Source organism: Ursus americanus, chromosome 26 (assembly GCF_024610735.1).
Source record: "Ursus americanus isolate L20-20 chromosome 26, mUrsAme1.1.p, whole genome shotgun sequence".
In the NCBI taxonomy this organism is placed as follows: Eukaryota; Metazoa; Chordata; class Mammalia; order Carnivora; family Ursidae; genus Ursus; species Ursus americanus.
Window position 1 is genome coordinate 31,217,126 of NC_142152.1, and position 18,214 is coordinate 31,235,339.

General features: G+C 43.7%; 2 protein-coding genes across 3 annotated transcripts in view; one reads left to right on the forward strand and one right to left on the reverse strand.

Moving 5' to 3' along the window:
* SPATA7 (spermatogenesis associated 7) overlaps nucleotides 1-3,775 on the forward strand; it is a 29,775-nt gene extending 26,000 nt beyond the window's left edge. For both annotated transcript variants that reach the window (XM_045807693.2, XM_045807694.2), the window contains exons 11-12: nucleotides 2,752-2,809; nucleotides 3,052-3,775. In XM_045807693.2, coding sequence (XP_045663649.1) covers nucleotides 2,752-2,809; nucleotides 3,052-3,636 — 643 coding nt within the window. In that variant the 3' untranslated portion in view covers nucleotides 3,637-3,775. The remainder of the gene's footprint in view (nucleotides 1-2,751; nucleotides 2,810-3,051) is intronic.
* An 8,141-nt stretch (nucleotides 3,776-11,916) lies between these two features.
* PTPN21 (protein tyrosine phosphatase non-receptor type 21) overlaps nucleotides 11,917-18,214 on the reverse strand; it is a 75,020-nt gene continuing 68,722 nt past the window's right edge. The window contains exons 16-19 of the mRNA XM_045807692.2: nucleotides 17,219-17,347; nucleotides 16,799-17,033; nucleotides 16,116-16,276; nucleotides 11,917-15,909 (exon numbers count right to left, since the gene is read on the reverse strand). Coding sequence (XP_045663648.1) covers nucleotides 15,781-15,909; nucleotides 16,116-16,276; nucleotides 16,799-17,033; nucleotides 17,219-17,347 — 654 coding nt within the window. The 3' untranslated portion in view covers nucleotides 11,917-15,780. The remainder of the gene's footprint in view (nucleotides 15,910-16,115; nucleotides 16,277-16,798; nucleotides 17,034-17,218; nucleotides 17,348-18,214) is intronic.

Consider the following 18,214-nt stretch of genomic DNA (forward strand, 5'->3'; position numbering starts at 1 on the left):
CCCAGCTCATGCTTTCTCTCTGAAAATAAAATAAATAAATCTTTTTTAAAAATCTATCACAAAAAAAAGAGAAGAAGAAAATGAGGGATGCCTGGGTGGCTCAGTCACTTAAGCATCTGCCTTCGGCTCAGGTTATGATGCCAGGGTCCTGGAACCAAGTTCCTCATTGGGCTCCTTGCTCACCAGGGAGCCTGCTTCTCCCTCTGCCTGCCACTCCCCCTGCTTGTGGTCTCTCGCTCTCTCTGACAAATAAATAAAATCTTAAAAAAAGAGAAAGAAAATGATATCCATATTTGAAAGAAAGATGTAAAACTGTCTTTATTCACAGACAACATTGTCATCCATGTAAAAATCCCACAGAGTCTACAAAAAAAATAACTATACAAAAACAACACTATATCTCTTAGTTATAATAGACTGGTGAACCAAATTTTTGTGTATTTGAAAGATCCATCATCTCATTTTACTATTTGAAACTTGTCACGAGAATCAAAAGCAAGCATTTTTGTTACAACTGTTACTAGTAAAGTGAGGACAAATTAAAAGCTAGGTTAATATACTGTAAATGAAATGGAAAGTTTATAAACCCAGATTAGATATTGCATATCTTAAGGAAACTGTGTGGTCCTGAATCAGCTTGAACATTATTTATCTAAATAAAGTTCACTGGGCACCGAGACCTACTTACTGTTATGTATCATAGAACCCCATTTATGCTACGTGCTTTCCCTGTTGTAATATGTCAAGTACAGCATTTCTAATGAATTACTTCTCTTCTTATATGAAGTTTTTTTAATTAAAGTAAAATTTGTATTATTGCTATAAAAAGATATACTAAAAAGACCTAAGTTTTTTATAATAATTCTGTTTACTACTTTTATTTAAAAAGGGTGATTAAAAATGTTTTCATAATGGTTATAGAGTTTCAATTGGCAAGATGAAAAAGTTCTATTGGTCTGTTTCATAACAATATATGGTTATGAAATATATTTAACACTACTAAACTATACACTTAAAAATGGTTAAATGGTAAATTTTATATTACCTGTTTTTTACCACAACAAAAACATTAAGATTCCAAGTATAAATCAAACAATAAAGCACAGGTTAGAAGCAAAAACAAAAAACATTTGCATAGAACATGTGTTTGTTGTAGAAAAAAAACTTAAATTTTTCTTTTAGATTATAAGGCTATTTATTGCAGCTTTTGTTATTAAAGCACCAAAAAAATAGAACCAACCCGTATATCTAATAGTAAAGGTTTGGTTGAATAAATTGTTGAATATTTACAAGATCAAGTGTTCAGGAACTTAAAATGATGTTTTAGAAGTGTATTTATTTATACAGAAAATTGTTCAAAATAAATGGTTGATGAGAAAAAACAAAATAGGTACCCAAACAGTATGTATTGTTTATAAAAGATAGAATGCGGATTTCTTGGGCTTTTAAAAAATTGCTAAGTTGGGGCACCTGGGTGGCCCAAGTGGTTCAGCATCTGACTCTTGGTTTCAGCTCAGATCATGAGATCGAGCCCTGTGTCAGGCTCCCCACTTAGCAGGAAGTCTGCTTGAGATTCTGTCTCTCCCTCTGTTTCTGTCCTTTCTCCCCACTGCACGCACTCTCTCCTTTCTCTCTCTCTAAAACAAATAAATAAACCTTTTTAAAAAATTGCTGAGTAAAGTAGAACTACTAAATCTAAGATTGGCTTACTTCATTGATCATAACATAACAAAGGAGTTGTTTTTCAACAAAAGTATCGATACCTTCATGTGATAACAAGACAAGCATAGTGTAGTTGAAAAAATAATTTCTCTGGACCCAGATACATCTGGGTTAAATTCTCCTAATGGCTTGTGACCTTAGGGGAGAGGAAGTCATCATCTTAGATCATTTTCTCATACTTAAAATGATCTTTACAATACCTTTCTCTCCAAATATTGGTCATGATTACAGGTATAATGATTGTGTGTCTAGTGCAAATGTCTAGCCCTTAGTGGTACTTATTAAGTGATAGCTTTTAGGTTATTATGTGGATTTACCATCAGTGGAATTTTTCTCAAGTATAATTGAGGAAGCATTGAAAAGTAACTCTTTAAAAGAGAATTTCCTTTAAGGTTTGGTTTGGGGGGGGTTGTGTATGTGAAAGAGAGAGAATGGGAGGGAGAGGCTTTTGGCGTTTGCATATGTGCATGAGAGAAAAATAAGAATGCTTTTTGGTCTGTGGCAGGGTATTGTTGGACTTCATTTAAAATATTTTCACAGAAATGTAAGTGGTATATAATCTTTCAGAAACAATGGCATCTGTTATAAAACTTAAACAAAAACAAAAGCCATACTAGCTCCCAGATTGGAGAACTTGACAGAACAGGGAAGGATTATTAGTGTTTCGCTCTGGAAAGAAAAAGAAGAATCTAAAAAATATTTTCCAGGGGTGCCTGGGTGGCTCAGTCGTTAAGCGTCTGTCTTCGGCTCAGGGCGTCATCCCGGAGTTCTGGGATCGAGCCCCACATCAGGCTCCTCCGCTGGGAGCCTGCTTCTTTCTATCCCACTCCCCCTGCTTGTGTTCCCTCTCTCGCTGGCTGTCTCTGTCTCTGTCAAATAAATAAATAAAATCTTTTAAAAAAATAATAACTAACTAACTAAATAAATAAATATTTTCCAACCTTTAGTAGTCTTGTTATTGCATGGCTATTTTGTATTTAGTTGATTTTCTGATTTTGAGACATTAACATTTCTATTTATCATTTTTAGGTTTTTAGAACGCCTATTTGAGAGACACATAAAACAGAATAAACATCATTTGGAGGAGGTTTGTCTTTCTTTAGACATTCATTAGAAAAAATTCTAGTATGGAAAGAATTTTAAAGTTTTTCCATAGCCTCAAAGAATGCATTGAAAGCAAGGCTGTTTTTCCCTTGTACCTTTTGTGTGTATGGGGGGGGGAGGTGAGAGAAGGATTAATCCTGCTGAGATGCGCTGCACTGCAGACAAAAGTGATTCAGTTTGACGAGCTGAATTAATGTAATTATTCTTGCCTTGGCTTGATCCTAGGGGAAAATGCGCCACCTGCTGCACGTCCTGAAGGTGGACTTAGGCTGCGCGTCCTGGGATGGCGCGGTGGAGCCGGAACACAGTGATACGCTGAACTCACTTGATTTTGAACAGGCTGAGAATTCGGAAGAAAATGAAGATAAAAGTAAACATGATACTACAATTCAACAGGAACGTCAAGAATACCAAAAAGCTTTGGATATGTTATTGTCCATACCAAAGGACGAGAACGAGAGACTCTCTTCACCAAGTGAATTTTTCCTACCCATCTATAAATCAAAGTACTCAGAAGGGGTCATAATTCAGCAAGTGAATGATGAAACGAATCTTGGACCTTCGGTTTGGGATGACAAAAATCCAAGTGTCTCCGACAGCCTAACAGACCAAGAGACATCTGTGAATGTCATTGAAGGGGACAGTGACACCGAAAAGGTGGAGACTTCAAATGAATTATGTTGTCTTAGCACAGAGCTCTCCCCGGCTCTTCAGTTTCACAGTGTCCAGGATGACAACAGGCATGACATGGAAGGACCGACTCTTAAAATCATGGAAATGAGCATTGAGGACGGACCTTTGGATGTTTGATCTTCATTAATAAATATCCCAAATGGCCAGTAATTCAATATTCCTTTTCCTCTGTTTTATTCTTTTATATATTAAGATTTCTGTATTTGCTTTCCAGGCTGTATAATAAATTACCTTAAATTAGCAGCTTAAAACTACACACATGTATTATTTATCCCACCATTTCTGTGTATCAAGAGTTTAGGCATAACTTAGATGTGTCTGCTCTGGGTCTCAAGGCTACAAGCTAGGTGTCATTTGGGGCTATGGTCTCATCTGGAGGCTTGATTGGGGCGAGAATCTACTTCCAAACTCTTTTCAGGTTGTTGGTAGAATTCCTTTCCCTGTAGCTGTAGCTCTGAGGGATTTTTTTTTTTTTTTTTTTTTTGCTGGCCATTGGCTGCCCTCAGCTTCTAGAGGCTGTCCACCGTTCCCTACCACTGTAAGCAGCCACAGACTCACTGTTTGCTTTTTTAAGGCGAGTGAGATGAAGCCCCGTATTACATAATACAGGAATGACTTTCCATCACCTTTGCTACCTTCTTTTAGTTAGAAGCAAGTCACAAGTCCTGCCCACACTTAAGGAGTGGAGATACTATACAAGGGTATGAATGCCAGAAGGTGAGAAGCATGGGATCCCCCTAAGATCTATTGGCCATGATTTCTAAAGTTGCTTTTCAGGGGGAACATATTTTACCCAGACGTAAGTGATCTTGTGTGCAATGGGAAATGGTTTATGATCTGGCATGGATCTTGAAACATTAAGCCGTATCTGTAGTATCTTAATTTCTTCTTTCTCACTTTCCTGCCAATATCTAAACTTCAAGGCCTTTCAGTGAGCTAAGGCAGAATGTCAGCTCTCTGAAAAATTGTCCCTTTTTAATGAGGGCAAACATTCTATCAACCCAGTTTGATACTCTCCTCTTGCCCTTGTAGTTCAGGAGTGGGATCTTTACTATTAAGATATGTCTCAGAAGACTTATCTCTGTTCATCTTTTTTCAACTGCTTACAACAATGTAATTGAATATTCCAGTCCCAGTTTCATGCCTAGGGACTATGAAGGATAAAAAGATGAAGCAAAATAATGATGATAACCTAGATATTCTAGAAACTTAGCAATGGCCCCCCCAGTATCCCAGTCTTGAACTCAGGCTTTTATCATCCCCTGCCCACACCAATGTTTCCGCAAAGGTAGCGCACACCACTGGAGGTATTACAGCTGATTTCTGGTGGTATATAGGTGACAGATTTATCTCACTCATGGGAAGCTGACTGTCACCACAGTGTTCAGGATTCAGGCTCACGGACAAACTGCAAAGTACAATACAGGGGAGCTGAGCACCCACCCCACTTCTCCCCCAATGTCTTATGCCCCAAGTCACCCTGCTGCAGCCCTTCCTCAGCCCCATCTACCCCTCAGCTCCCACCTGTGGAATTCTCCCCCCTAACTTTCTGAGCAGCCCCTCCATTTCCCATCCTACAATCCTCTTCAACCTCCTAAAAGATCTTCGACCCTATGCTTGGTTCCCAGTCTGGGTCTCCCTATCAGTCATCCTTCACCCCTCTATTCTTGGGCGCCACCCTTCTCTCGGCCCCCAGGGCTCCTTTCTTCAGTCCCAGCCTCACTCTTCCACAAACCCCTGACCCCGTTATCCATGCAGCTACCTCAGACTGACCGCCTGGCTCCTATTTAACTCCCTTTCGTGGAGCTGCCGTCTTACTTAAGGCGTTCTCGGTAACTGGCTTCTTGCTCGTTCTCCACCCTTCGGGCCCAGCCTCAGACCTGCCGCTGCCTGCTTTGCCATGCCTGGTCTTCTCCAACTTCTAACTCTGGGTACAGCTTTTGTCTCTAGGACCATGAACCGTCCACATTTTTGTACCTTTTATGGTATTTTGCTGCTGCTGCTGTTGTCGTCCTCAGGTTTCCCTTTGAAATTCAAGCTTAGTATGTGTTGGTTTAAAGAAATATCTAAAGTGGTTCTTGGTTCTGGGAAAAGTTGCGCAAAGATGGAAAGTAAATGTTAAATTGGGGAAACACTGGCTTGGAGTCTTCCAGCAGCATCTTAGTTTCTCCCTCTCCTTCCAGCTCCTCCCGCACTCCATGCTCCACTCTGCTCTCCGGCAGCATGATGAGCGAGCCTTTGAGACAGACCGCCTTTGCGAGCCGTGACCGGAAGCTGGGTTAGCAGCCTCTGTGCGCAGCCTCGGAATTTACAGAGCCTTCAGTGCTGGCTTCTAAGAACTAAATAGGTCGTATGCAAATTAAATATTCACAGCTGCTATTCTTCTAACACAGACCATGTCACGCTCCCTTCAAAAACAAAAACCTTTGAGAGTTTCCTCTTGCCGACAAGATAAAGTCCAGGTCCCTTTGCATTTTTTATTAAGTCATGTTCTCCTTCTCTTGCTATCCTTCCCCAAGCATCCTAAGTGTCTAGCACATCAAATTACTTGTTCTTAAAACATGGCAGAGGTCCCTTCTCTCTCTCTCTCCCCTTCGTACTTGCTCCCAGCTCAGAATATTGTTTCCCCTGTGCTGCCCTCTTGGGCCTTCGCTGACAGCCCAGATAGTAACACCATGAGACTTTGTCTGATTGCCCTGACAGTTGTCCCACTTGCTCTGGGATCCAGGATCTCTCAGATCTATAGTATGAATTATAATATTGTTTATGTGCCTAGTTTAGTTAGTTATGTGCCATAGTCTCGACTATGGGCTTCTTAAGACGAAAGACTTATTTCTCTGTGGATCCCAGGTCATTGTCTGCTGGAGAATGAATGCATTTGTTCACGGTGGGAGATCATGGAAGCTAGAAGAGAGGCTTCGCACAGGTGAGTTTAGGGGCTAAACAGGACAGATGTCTCCTCTTTACATTCAAAGTACAAATTCCCCATAGAAGGGAGAATGTAGCAGATTGCTAAATTACAAGAAAATTTCCTCATTTGCTCACATTTTACATGGTTTAAAATATAAATTAGCATCTTCCTGAGAAGCCTTACTTTTAAAACTCACATTTTTTTTCCCTAGTGAAGCCAATCAGAAAAGATCAAAACAGCTTTATACAGGCCAAGATGATTTGCCAAGTGGATCAATTAGTTGCAAGGTTGCCTGTGAATTAATTTACCCTGGGCCCCGGTTTAAGGGTTTGGACTCGATGAGCCAAAGTTTTTAGTTTGTTGTTTAAGATTTTATTTATTTCAGAGAAGGAGAGAACGAGCAAGAGAGCACGAGCAGGGGGAGCAGCAGAGGGAGAGGGAGAAGCAGGCTCCCCGCAGAGCAGGTACCTCCCCCCACTCACCCCTGCTGACAGGACGCTGGGATTATGACCAGAGCCGAAGGCAGACGCCCAACTGACTGAGCCACCCCAAGATTTTAGTTTTAATATGCCGAAGTTAGCCTTGCCTTAATTACGAGGGGCTTTAAAAATCATCGTTGAGGTCCTGGCGAGCTAGAGGCAGGCGCAGCTGGTGGCCCTCCTGCGCTGGGCCGAGGGGCAAGCGGCGGGCCCATCGCGGCAGGGCCAGGGCGCGCACCTAGTAAGCGCCGTTCCCAGACCCTGTAAGAGCCGCAGAGAGGGCTCCTGACGGCCCCGCCCCAAAGAACAAGGCCACGTTTCATTTACAGACCGGGAAGAAGACAGCTGAATGGACGTAGGAGGTTTTGCCCCCAAACCAACCTTTGCCTCAGGAATTTTCTCGCTTCCGCACTCGAGTTAGGAGAGGAGAGCGCCCAGCAGTCCGGCGAGGGCGGCGGCCGTGCTCCCCTCGTTCTTCCAGCGCCGCAACGCCGGTGAGCTGGTCTTCGGCCTCTCCGGAGGAGGAACACCCTGCGGCACCGGTTTTCTTTTGCTGCTGGGACGAGTTACCACACACTCAGTGGCTTGAAGAAAGCTTTCTTATCCCACCGTCTGGAAGTCAGACGTCCTAACATCCAAATCTCGCCAGGGCTGCCCTCTTCTTGGAGGCTCCGGGGAGACGCTGGCCTTGCCTCTTCCAGCTCCTAGAGGCCGCCGGCCTCCCTTCCCCTGCAGCGGCCTCCTCGGTCGTGGAGGCCGGCGGGTGGCACCGTCAACTCGGCCCCCACCCCTGCCTGCGTCACCCCATCTCTTCACGCCGAGGCCCCCCTGCCCCCCGCTGGGCCCCTGTGGTTGACCTGGGCCGGCCCGAAGACCCAGCACACACGCCCCATCTCAAGAGCTGCAACTCAGCTGCGAGTCCCTTCTGCGCGTGCGTTCGGCTGGTAAGGACTCGCCACCTGGGAGCTCTCTGGACACCGGCGGCCTTTTAAGTGCCCGAAGCAGCGTTTCGCACGCTGAGTGCTCTTCAGAATCACCTGAGAACCTGCGAAGGCGCCTTTCTGGGCCTCCTCCCCCCGACTTCGGATTCGGAATTTTCAGACCTGGGATGACCCTGGAGAATCTGAATTTCTAACACGCTTCCAAGCTGCTGTTGCTGGTCTAGAAGAAACCCCACTAAAAAATGAGGTGGCCGTGTGACGACAAAAAGCTCCACTCCAGGGCTGGGGGTGCGAGGAGCTCCGTTGAGCTGCTGGGAAGCACGTCTACGGACGTTGACTCTGCGAGGATGCGAGCTGTTCCGCAAACGTCCCGGCTCCTGAAGCCGCTGGCAAGATGCCGTCGAACTCCTACGTGACCCTTTCCCGCGGAGCTGTGCAGCGTCCGGCAACTGCTCGGACAAACATCAGTGGTTCAGTACGTGATGGAAAATCATTCGCGGCGCCTGGGTGGCTGGGTGGGTTAAGCGTGTGCCTTTGGCTCAGGTCATGATCGCAGGGGCGTGGGATCGAGCCCCTCATTGGGCTCCTTGCTCGGGTGGGGGAGGGGAGCTTGCTTCTCTCTCTGCCTCTCCCCCCTGCTTGTGCTCTCTCGCTCTCTGTCAAATGAATGAATGAAATCTTTAAAAAATAAATAAAAATAAAAAAATCCAGCAGAGGGGATGCCTGGGCAGCTCAGTTGGTTAAGTGCCCAACTCTTGATTTCAGCTCAGGTCATGATCTCAGGGTCATGAGAGGGGGCTCTGTGCTGGGGTGGAACCCTGCTTAACATTCTCTCTCTCCCTCTCCCCCTCCTCCCATGTGTGCATGCATAGGCTCACACTCTCTAAGTAAATTAACTAATTAATTAATAATATAAAGAATCCAGTGGGGAAATGGGACCAATTATATGCCTCCATGCAATAGATCTAGAGTGAAAAAACACACGCAAAATAGCTTTAATTGTACTCATATATTCACACATGAGTTATATCTTCAATATTTTTATGGCAAAAAACTAATACATTCATTTCACGTATATTACATCATAAGTCATTCAAACTTTTTTGCCCATTAAATGTACACAATTTTACAAACCAATGATGGTTTAGAAGAATTAAGTTCTTCTGATTATACATTTTTACATTATTAATCTTCAGACAGCACTTAAAATTGCTTTTTAAACTAGAAAATAATACTAGACTATACTAGCATGCCCAAAAGGTAGAATTCCCAGTGCATTGCTTGAATTATAGGGCAACTTTCTAAGAAAATGTATTTCATGTAAATTTTCTCTAAATTTTGGGCTTATTAGGATTGTTAAATCATATTAACTTCTGTTGGAATTTTTACTTAAATAGACTTTTTATCTAGATGTTTATTTTTAAACTATGCTCTACTAAATTCACTATGGGTAGGGTTTGGATTGCTTCAGTTTTTAACCAGATCATACAGTTCAGAAATATACAACAAATTTCTGGTTACGGTGTAATTAATTCTTCATCTGAGCCAAATTACATCTTTAGATCTCCGAATATTTCCTCCAGTTAAGCACGATAGAATGAGGTGTTTTCATAGGAAAATATTTAACATTTGCATGATAAAAATCTGTTTTATATTGTAATATAAAAAATTGCACAAGAATACAGTAAAAAAGCAAAAATATATTCTAATGGCCCTGTGCCAATCAATCTGTTGAATAAGGTAAATATCCAAGCTTTTAAAAAGGCTTGCTATACTAACAAATATTTTTATTTTTCCTCTCATTTTGTGTTGCTTAGAAATTGCATATACTTATTTATAATCGTGCAATAGCTCAATTCTATAAGAAATTAAGCTGCTTACTTTAATATAGGATTGAGAAAGTCTAATATGGAAGGGTCCAAGTTGATATTAACAGAAAAGTTTCAAAAACATTAAGAATCATCCCTGCACAATAACTACTGCTTCAATTTCTCTGTCCTGCCCTAAAAACCAAACTATGCAAATAAAACCCATTAGAGCTCTACTGGCCTAAAAGTTGTTACAAATTCTAGTATCTTTTCTCTTCATTTTTTTTTTCTTTCTTTCGTTCACCTTTTAACTCCCGAGGGTTAACCTGAGTTTTGTACTATTTTTAATCTTGTTTTTTTTAAAAAAAATATGTTCTGGAAATAAGTTTGTCACCTCTGGAGAATATTTACTTTTTCAGGTTACTTGGGCTGAACCAGTATTTGCGTTGGTTTTATTCCAGTAAAAACCGCAAAACCACTAAACCTTTTGGGATATAGTTAACTCTAAGATCAAATTACATTTTGAAAAATATCACTATAAAATAAGGCAAAAGATCTTGTCTCAGAGGTCCATTAATCTCAAGTGATTTCTTTTCTTTTTCTTTTTTTAAAGATTTTATTTATTTATTCGACAGAGATAGAGACAGCCAGCGAGAGAGGGAACACAAGCAGGGGGAGTGGGAGAGGAAGAAGCAGGCTCATAGCAAAGGAGCCTGATGTGGGGCTCGATCCCATAACGCTGGGATCACGCCCTGAGGCGAAGGCAGACGCTTAACCGCTGTGCCACCCAGGCGCCCCTCAAGTGGTTTCTAATAGACTTCTAGGACAATCTCATAGCATTTATGATCGCGTATGACCTATGACATTTGCATTTTTCTAAAAAATGAGTGACTGAGCTTCTATCCCTCATTCATTTGCTCAGATTTTCTCAGCAGATGAGTGAGCAGGTCGAAATGGAAAGCCAGTCGTCATTAATTCCGCACTAGTCTCATCAATGTACCCCCCAAACCGAGGCCAGATTCATGTTCTGGTTAACCGAGATAACCCAACCTGCTGAATTTCTTTGGCAGCCACAGACTTGCTCCTAAGAGTAAATACTGTAGATTTTTTCCCCGCAAGTTTTTAGAATGTGAATTTAAAATACACGTACACACTTAAAATGTCTGTATGGACATTTGACAACTTATATAGAGTACTGATATTTTTACACAGCTTAAAAACCAACCAGCTCAGTTAAAATTGTAGATGTATTACAGTGGCATGTGTACCGCGATAGCGAGTGTGGAGACACTGTATTATAGGTTCAAAGCCAAAGGATTTTAGAAATTTTAAGTCTTTTTATATGACACGCCACCAAGTGGCTTAAAGGAAACCAAAGAATAATGATCAAGCTTGATAGAGCTAGTAATTTTCAAAAATTAACAGCCATACTGTTGGTTCCAGAGTTAGAAGTTCAAAGACAATTATTCCTTTCTTGTCATCCATCTGCACTGATAGATACTATTACAGCGTAATTTAAAATAAGTCGTTACCATCCCTTAACCTGTCAACATATTGGGAAAAGTTTAGATTTACTCTAGATTTTTGAAAACTCTTTTAATTTCTCAAATATGTGGGATAACTCATTTTTGGAAACTGTGTGGCCAGACCCTATGTTATGTGCATGTGACCTAGATACCCTTTACGTGGCAACATTTGCCTAGGACTGCGGCCTCCTCGGCTGGGTGTTGCAGACCTTGAACCTCCTTCTTGGCCCATCCTCTGCTTCCCGTTTGATGCCAGTGACAGGAAAGGGAGGGTGTTTAAGGGGCAACAGGAAAGGTAGGGGAGTGGAGTGCCAACTCACCCTCCTTCACCCCTGCCCTGCCTCGTGGGTGCTTTCACAGGTGCATTCCCGCTCACTTCATCCCACGTCTCGATCTGCCCCCTTCCCTTCGTGAGCCATTCAAGTTTCTGTAACACATGGTGGGATGTTCCCTTACGTGGAGTTCTCTCAGCAAACGCTGATCAAGTTGACCAACTGGTTGCTGAGGCTCGGGCCCTAGCACCAGGCAGAGAATGCGTTCTCGGATCTCACCACCAGGGTGCAGCAGGGAGAAAATTTGCTCTCTCTTTCAGAGCTCAGATTACAGCGATTTGGTTCTATACCAAACAAGGTTTGGGAGGACAAACCAAGAGAGTTAACTAGCACCCACTTGGAATACGGCTTACAAGGGGAAATATTACTATTTTTCTCAATAATTCCACACACATACATCTGAACTTTTAGAGCATAATTTTTATTTGGGAACTGCGTGTAATATACAGGAAACTATGCCACCTTAACCGCCCGAGGACCCCTTCAACTGTTTCCTAAAATCGTCATCCCCAACACAGGCAAACTTTAAACAACTGGACTTTCTGATTTTTCTTCATTTTTCTATAGTTGTAGATACTGGAACAGAGCCCTTATCTAGAGGAATTTGGAAAACTCATGTTCTTTTGAGAAATGTTTTTCCAGGCAAATTCCTAATGTACCTAGTCCTCTATTTTTGAAATGTCTCTCAGCTCAATAAAGAGTCCCCTCCAATTCAGATTTCTTTTTTATTTTTAAATTTTTTTAATTTTTTATTTTTTTTAAAGATTTTATTTATTTGTTTGACAGAGAGAGACAGCCAGTGAGAGAGGGAACACAAGCAGGGGGAGTGGGAGAGGAAGAAGCAGGCTCCCAGCGGAGGAGCCCCATGTGGGGCTCGATCCCAGAACGCCGGGATGACGCCCTGAGCCGAAGGCAGACGCCCAACGACTGCGCTACCCAGGCGCCCCTAGATTTCTTTTTAAAATAAACTTTAAACTGGAGAAAAGATAGTTTCAGCTTGTTCCACATGAAATCTTGATGGGAAACAAGTTCCCTAAATTTATATCCCAAAGTGTTCCTTTAAAAAGTCCGCTTTTAGGGGAGCCTGACTGGCTCAGTCAGAACAGCATGTGACTCCGGATCTCAGGGTTGTGAGTTTGAGCCCTATGTTGGGTGCAGAGACTGCTTAAAATGAAGAAATAAATTAAAACCTAAAAAAAAGGTCTGATTTTAAAATCAATTTACAATAAACAGTAATTCTTGCTTCTATTTATTCATGCAAGTTTCAAACCTATTCCTACAGTGCAGGTGGTCTTCAGCCGTACATTTTAAAACATGAGGTTTTATATTATATATATTTTTTCTTAGTGTTGTGAATACTAACATATCAACCCATCCTGAAGGGGCTTTTTTTCTTCTGACAACGAAAGCTTCACAGAAAAGTTGGCCCTGCCTGCTGTCATCACTCAGTCCTCCACCCTGACACACTCCTCCTCTGCGCTTCTGCCTAGACCTTGCTCTTTCTGGAAGCTTCTAAGGAAGCGTAGGTCTGTCCACCTTCTGTGTTAATTCTGCCAAAGGGTTTTAAAGGCTAAATACTAGGGTTTTTGGAATACTTCACAGGTGTTACAGAGGAAAGTAATTAATAATGACTGCACTTAACATTCCAAATGAATACTTTCTGTGCTCAAAACTCTCAGCTAAAATATTTCATCAAAAGACCCCACTAATCAGGAAGACTGATGCCAAGAGATGCCAAAATCAATCCACTGGAAAACACTGGTTTGTAACCTACTTTCTGTGAAAATGTACATTTTGGTAATTTTGCTATGAAATTTAGAATTTCAAGGAACTAAAAGACACTGAGATAGTGAAGCATTGTGTAAGTTTGGCAGACAGCAACATCCTCCGTTCAGGTGTGGTAAACCTATGAAGCCTAAATGTTGTACAGTTTGCTCTTGAAAATCACATTATTTCAAAGTCCAGTAATGTCAATTTTTATTCAGAAATACTTTCATATTTACTAACTGAAAAAGTTTAAATATTCGAAAGGGACAAAAAATTACATGGGTCTTAGAAGATGGTCAAACATGCGACATTTTAAGAGTGACATTTAAATAGTGTAATTTAGCCCTCAGAAGTAATCTACTTCTAATTATTACAACCGGAACACAAATATACCATATATTACTCTTTAGATTTTTGTTTCACAGTATGTTCTTATCAATGGGACACTTCAAAATGTTTAAACCTGACAGAAACGCATTTTTTAAAAAAACGTACCATGGAAGAAAAAGAAAAACACTGAAAACTCCCGTCCTTTATGTGGTGTGGAGACGGGAAATATGACCATAAAAATCGCTTATCCCATTCTTCTGGGAGCTCTTTCTCAATATTTACACTTGGGTCTACTGTTATTTAAACAGGACTCTTAAAACAATTTCAGGTTTAAAATTAACATTTTGTCCCTAAGTGAGCAAGGTGCCACTTCCAGTATTCGTTCTCATTACCAGCTCCTGAAGGGCCCTCTGGAGTGGCTGATTCTGGGTAATCCGGAGATGGCAGATCCACACCGTAGGAAGCCGATCCTGTCTCACCGCTGACAACACACACTTAGTGGTCCTGTTCAACGGTGAGTCAACCAGCCTTCGGAGCGAACGCTGGCAATCGGAACCAGCCCCAGGATACTGTCATTAGGGGAAGAGCCCTGGATGCGACATTTTGGAAGCTCCGCATTTTAGAGAAGCAGCCTCGGAAGGAAAAACGAGATGGCTCCTCAGGGAAACATACCCACTAAGTCCTTACCTACTCAAGTCCCTCTGTGACAAGGCCATCTTCGCCTGGACCAACGGCAACACTCTCCCTCTCCAGCTCAGCCACCGGGATGCGATCGATGCACCGGGAATAGCGTGGGGGGCAGGGAGGAGCCAAGAAGCTAACACTGACCTCAGGGGTGAGGTCAGGGGGTCGGGGAGCTAAAACCCCAGCATCTCTTGAATAGCACAGCAATCTGGTGGCCCCACAAGTAGTTCGGGCTCTAGTTTTGGGAAAAGAGGTGAAACTACCACGAACTCTTCCCTTCTTTAATCAGAAGAAAATAAAGCCTCTTCAAGGCTTCTTTTAATGAAAATATAAACCTGACTTTATTAAAAAAGAATAGAAGTTTAGGTATAAGAACTCCAAGGAAACAGAGTGAGTCACAGACACTGACGTGAACTTCCCGGGGGTACCTACCCTCTGGGGGGCTCAGCCCCCATCCCCCAAACCCCCACCGCGGCCTCTCAGTCTGAGCAGAGTTAATACTGCACTTCCGTCAAAGGCATCTCGCATTGGCCACCTTGCATTTACCCGCACTTACTCAGGCCCTGACCACCCCACGTGACTTAGCCCTTACCTCTTCCCACACTTCTGGATACCCACTGCTACCGTCTCATCTATCAAGCATCACATATATTAACATTCAGATTTGTCTTTAACAACAAAGTGCTTAAAACCAACCTATGCGGTTGTTTTTCACTTCATTTGCAACCAGTAAGATCAAACTCGTTTAGGTTTACAAATAATACTGAAAAAAATAGTGACTCTGAGTATTGTCTTCCGTTCCCAATAATGTGCCTTCATTCGCGACTTTCTCTTACGGTAACTGACTCATTTCAGTACCTTAATGAGTTGAACTCTTGTTTGGAAAATAGAGAAGGTACAAATATATAGAATATTTTAGGATAAAAAATTTTCTGAATATAAAAATGCTTTCTATGTTTCAAAATAACACTTTTAGATTCTTCTTGTAGTTTTGGGTTTGGTAACTAAGCTGTTAAGGTTTTTTAAAATAACAAGAGATAGTAACATGGTTTTAAATACAAACTTACATAGGAACCAATCACATCTGTGGACCATCCCCGTGGAAAGTTCAGTTTCTCAGGAAGAAAACCCCAAATACTTCAGTCATAAAATAAAATTCCAAGATACCAAGATAGAAATCGGTGTGCCTTACTGATTGCCAGGGTTGCCCGGCACAGCTTCTGTACAACAGAGAATCGTCTAGGGAACAACCGGCACAAAGTGTGCAAGTGCTGCACGTCAGACCGACGGGAGCGGGGCCAGGCCCTGGGGACCACGTCCTTTTGTCCTTCAGCTCCTTCCCCGCCCCGTGCTCTGCACGGGTCCCTCCGTGCGCCGTCATCCAGGCGCCACGGGTGGCCGCGAGGAAGTACGGGTTAGGCAAGCACTTTTGTCGGCCATCACCGCGTCCCACCGTCGGGTCCCCGGCGCGAGCGGCGGGAGCTTAGATGAGCCGCGAGCTCTTCAGGAACTGAATGAGCACGCGGTACACGAACGTGTACTGGCAGAGCGTCTGCACCATCATCATCCTCTGCTGTCTCAGCATGCCCAGCACCCGGGGGACGTCCAGCACCTGGAAGGAGGGGCAGCGCTGAGCGGGACGCGGCCCTGTCCGGGCACGACTCCGCTCAGGACACCGACACTCTCCTCCCTTAGCATCTTCTAGAAGAAGCCTGCGGGGAACTTGTTCAGAGGGGACCGCTGGGCCACCAGCTCCTTTCTTCCCCTGCCGTGTGCCCGGCCCGCCTCTCCCCCACCGACCAAAAAGGGCCTAAGTACCTCATTGTGTTCCAGACAGGCGATCATGATCTCTGCCAAGATGACGACGCCAGTCCTTCCCACTCCGGCACTGCAGTGGACCAGCAACGGAGGGTTGGGGCTTTTTGGTTCACTGGTGCTGTTTGTATGGCGTCGAACAGACTGGATCTCCTCAAGGTATGCTGGGAGACAGCAGTGAAACAGAAAAAGACGCAGGGAGTAAGGCCCATCAAACTGACAATGCTCAGACTTCATCACAGACTGGGAGGACTCTGGGTAAGGAGCCTGGTGCCATTAGCCACCCCCGGGCGCTAACCGGCAGCGCGATCGCGGCGCGTCACTGCCTCTGCTCGTCTACAACATGACACGCGGACATAGTCTCGAAGCCCTTCTACTCGCCACCAAATCGTACTTCAAAAACTCCTTTCTGTTAAGCCTCCTCTAAACACTTGAAGCCTTTATTTTAGAGCAAGTCCAGGGGCGCCCGGGGGGGCTCAGGTGACTGAGCACCTGCCTTCGGCTCGGCTCACGATCGCGGGGTCCTGGGATTTCTCTCTCTCAAATAAATGAATAAAATCTTTAAAAAAATAATAAAGCAAGTCCAAAGCGTCTCTGAGACATCATAAAGGAAACAGTTCAGCAGCCTCCGTCCTCCTCCGTGTGGATGATGTCGGCAGAGGCCTGCTGGGCACGAAGACACTTACATAAAAATCCCTTGAGGTCCTCCGGGCAGCCATGCTCAGGCCAGTCCGCGTACTGGAGATGCCACACTGTCCTCTCCTGGCCCGTGAGCAGGTGCTTCATCTTCAAGCCTGTGGTGGCGTAGCAGCCAGAGTCGGTGCGGAACCGGGTCGTGATCTTAAACCTCCCGTAGGTGACAGTGTTGTGCCGGGAACCCAGTCGTGGCCAATACCTGAAGCTCTTCTCCCTTCCGCCCTCCTGTGAGAGACACGGCCAGTCAGCACACCAGAGCAGGGGCAGCCGCGGGGGCCCTTTCATAGCGACAGCACGTCTGAAGGCAGAGCGGCACCCCCACCCCTCCTGCTGTACAGGTCACGATTCCCCATGAGCCATGTGAACTGCTCTCAGCTTCAGAGAATCGATGACGAGAGATGAGCACTTACCTCTTCTACTGTCACCATTGCTATGATGGCGATTCCCTGTTCCCACACCATCTGCCAGAAATCCTGACAGGTATTCTGTAGTGGCCCCTGTGTGGCAATATAATCCCACTCAATTCCACTGACAGAGACCTGAAATTAGAACAGATTTTTTAAAAAAAATTAATGCGTGGGGCACCCGAGTGGCTCAGTCTGTTAAGTGGCCAACTTTTGATTTCAGCTGAGGTCATGATCTCAGGGTCGTGAGATCGAGCCACTGGGTGCTGCACTCAGTGGGGAGTCTGCTTGGGAGTCTCTCTCTCTCTAAATAAATCTTTAAATATTTATTAATGTGTATGTGTATATATGTATGTATGCATGTTTTTTTATGATATACTAAAAAATGAACTGAATTACTCAGAATAAAGATTTTTCTCTTATTCATTTTCCTTGTTAATACAATTCCCATTACTACCTGTTTATAAACTTACACACTCTGAATTCACATAATATCCACATGACCTGGGACAATTTGCTTAACCTCTTTGACTCTCTGCTCTCATCTGTAAAATACAAATGTCACGCACCCTCACAGGGCCCTTGGCAGAACTGAGTCAATGTATATGGTGTCTGTACTAACAGGTTCTCAGTAAGTAGTTGTTACTGCTGCTGTTATAAAAACCGTATCAACATAATAGTACCTAAATTTCAAACACAGTTTCCCTCAGGAAGTACTAAGCACGTTGGGAAAAGTAGTAATTAAGCCAAAACCGAGGTTAAATGCCAGATCTCTAGGGCAGAAAAAATATTCCTGCTTCAAGTGGTCTCACCTCTGAACTTCTGAGTCCAGAGCACCCTGCACGAGACTAAGTTTCCACCCGAGACCGCGCCTCCTTGAGAACAGGCTAAGGTAAGAGCGCCCGGCTGGATGTGTCGGCAGAGACCTGGGGGGAGCCCGCGCCCGCCGACAGGCGTGACCACAGCGGCTGCCTCCCACGGCCCCGTGACCCTCCGCGCCCA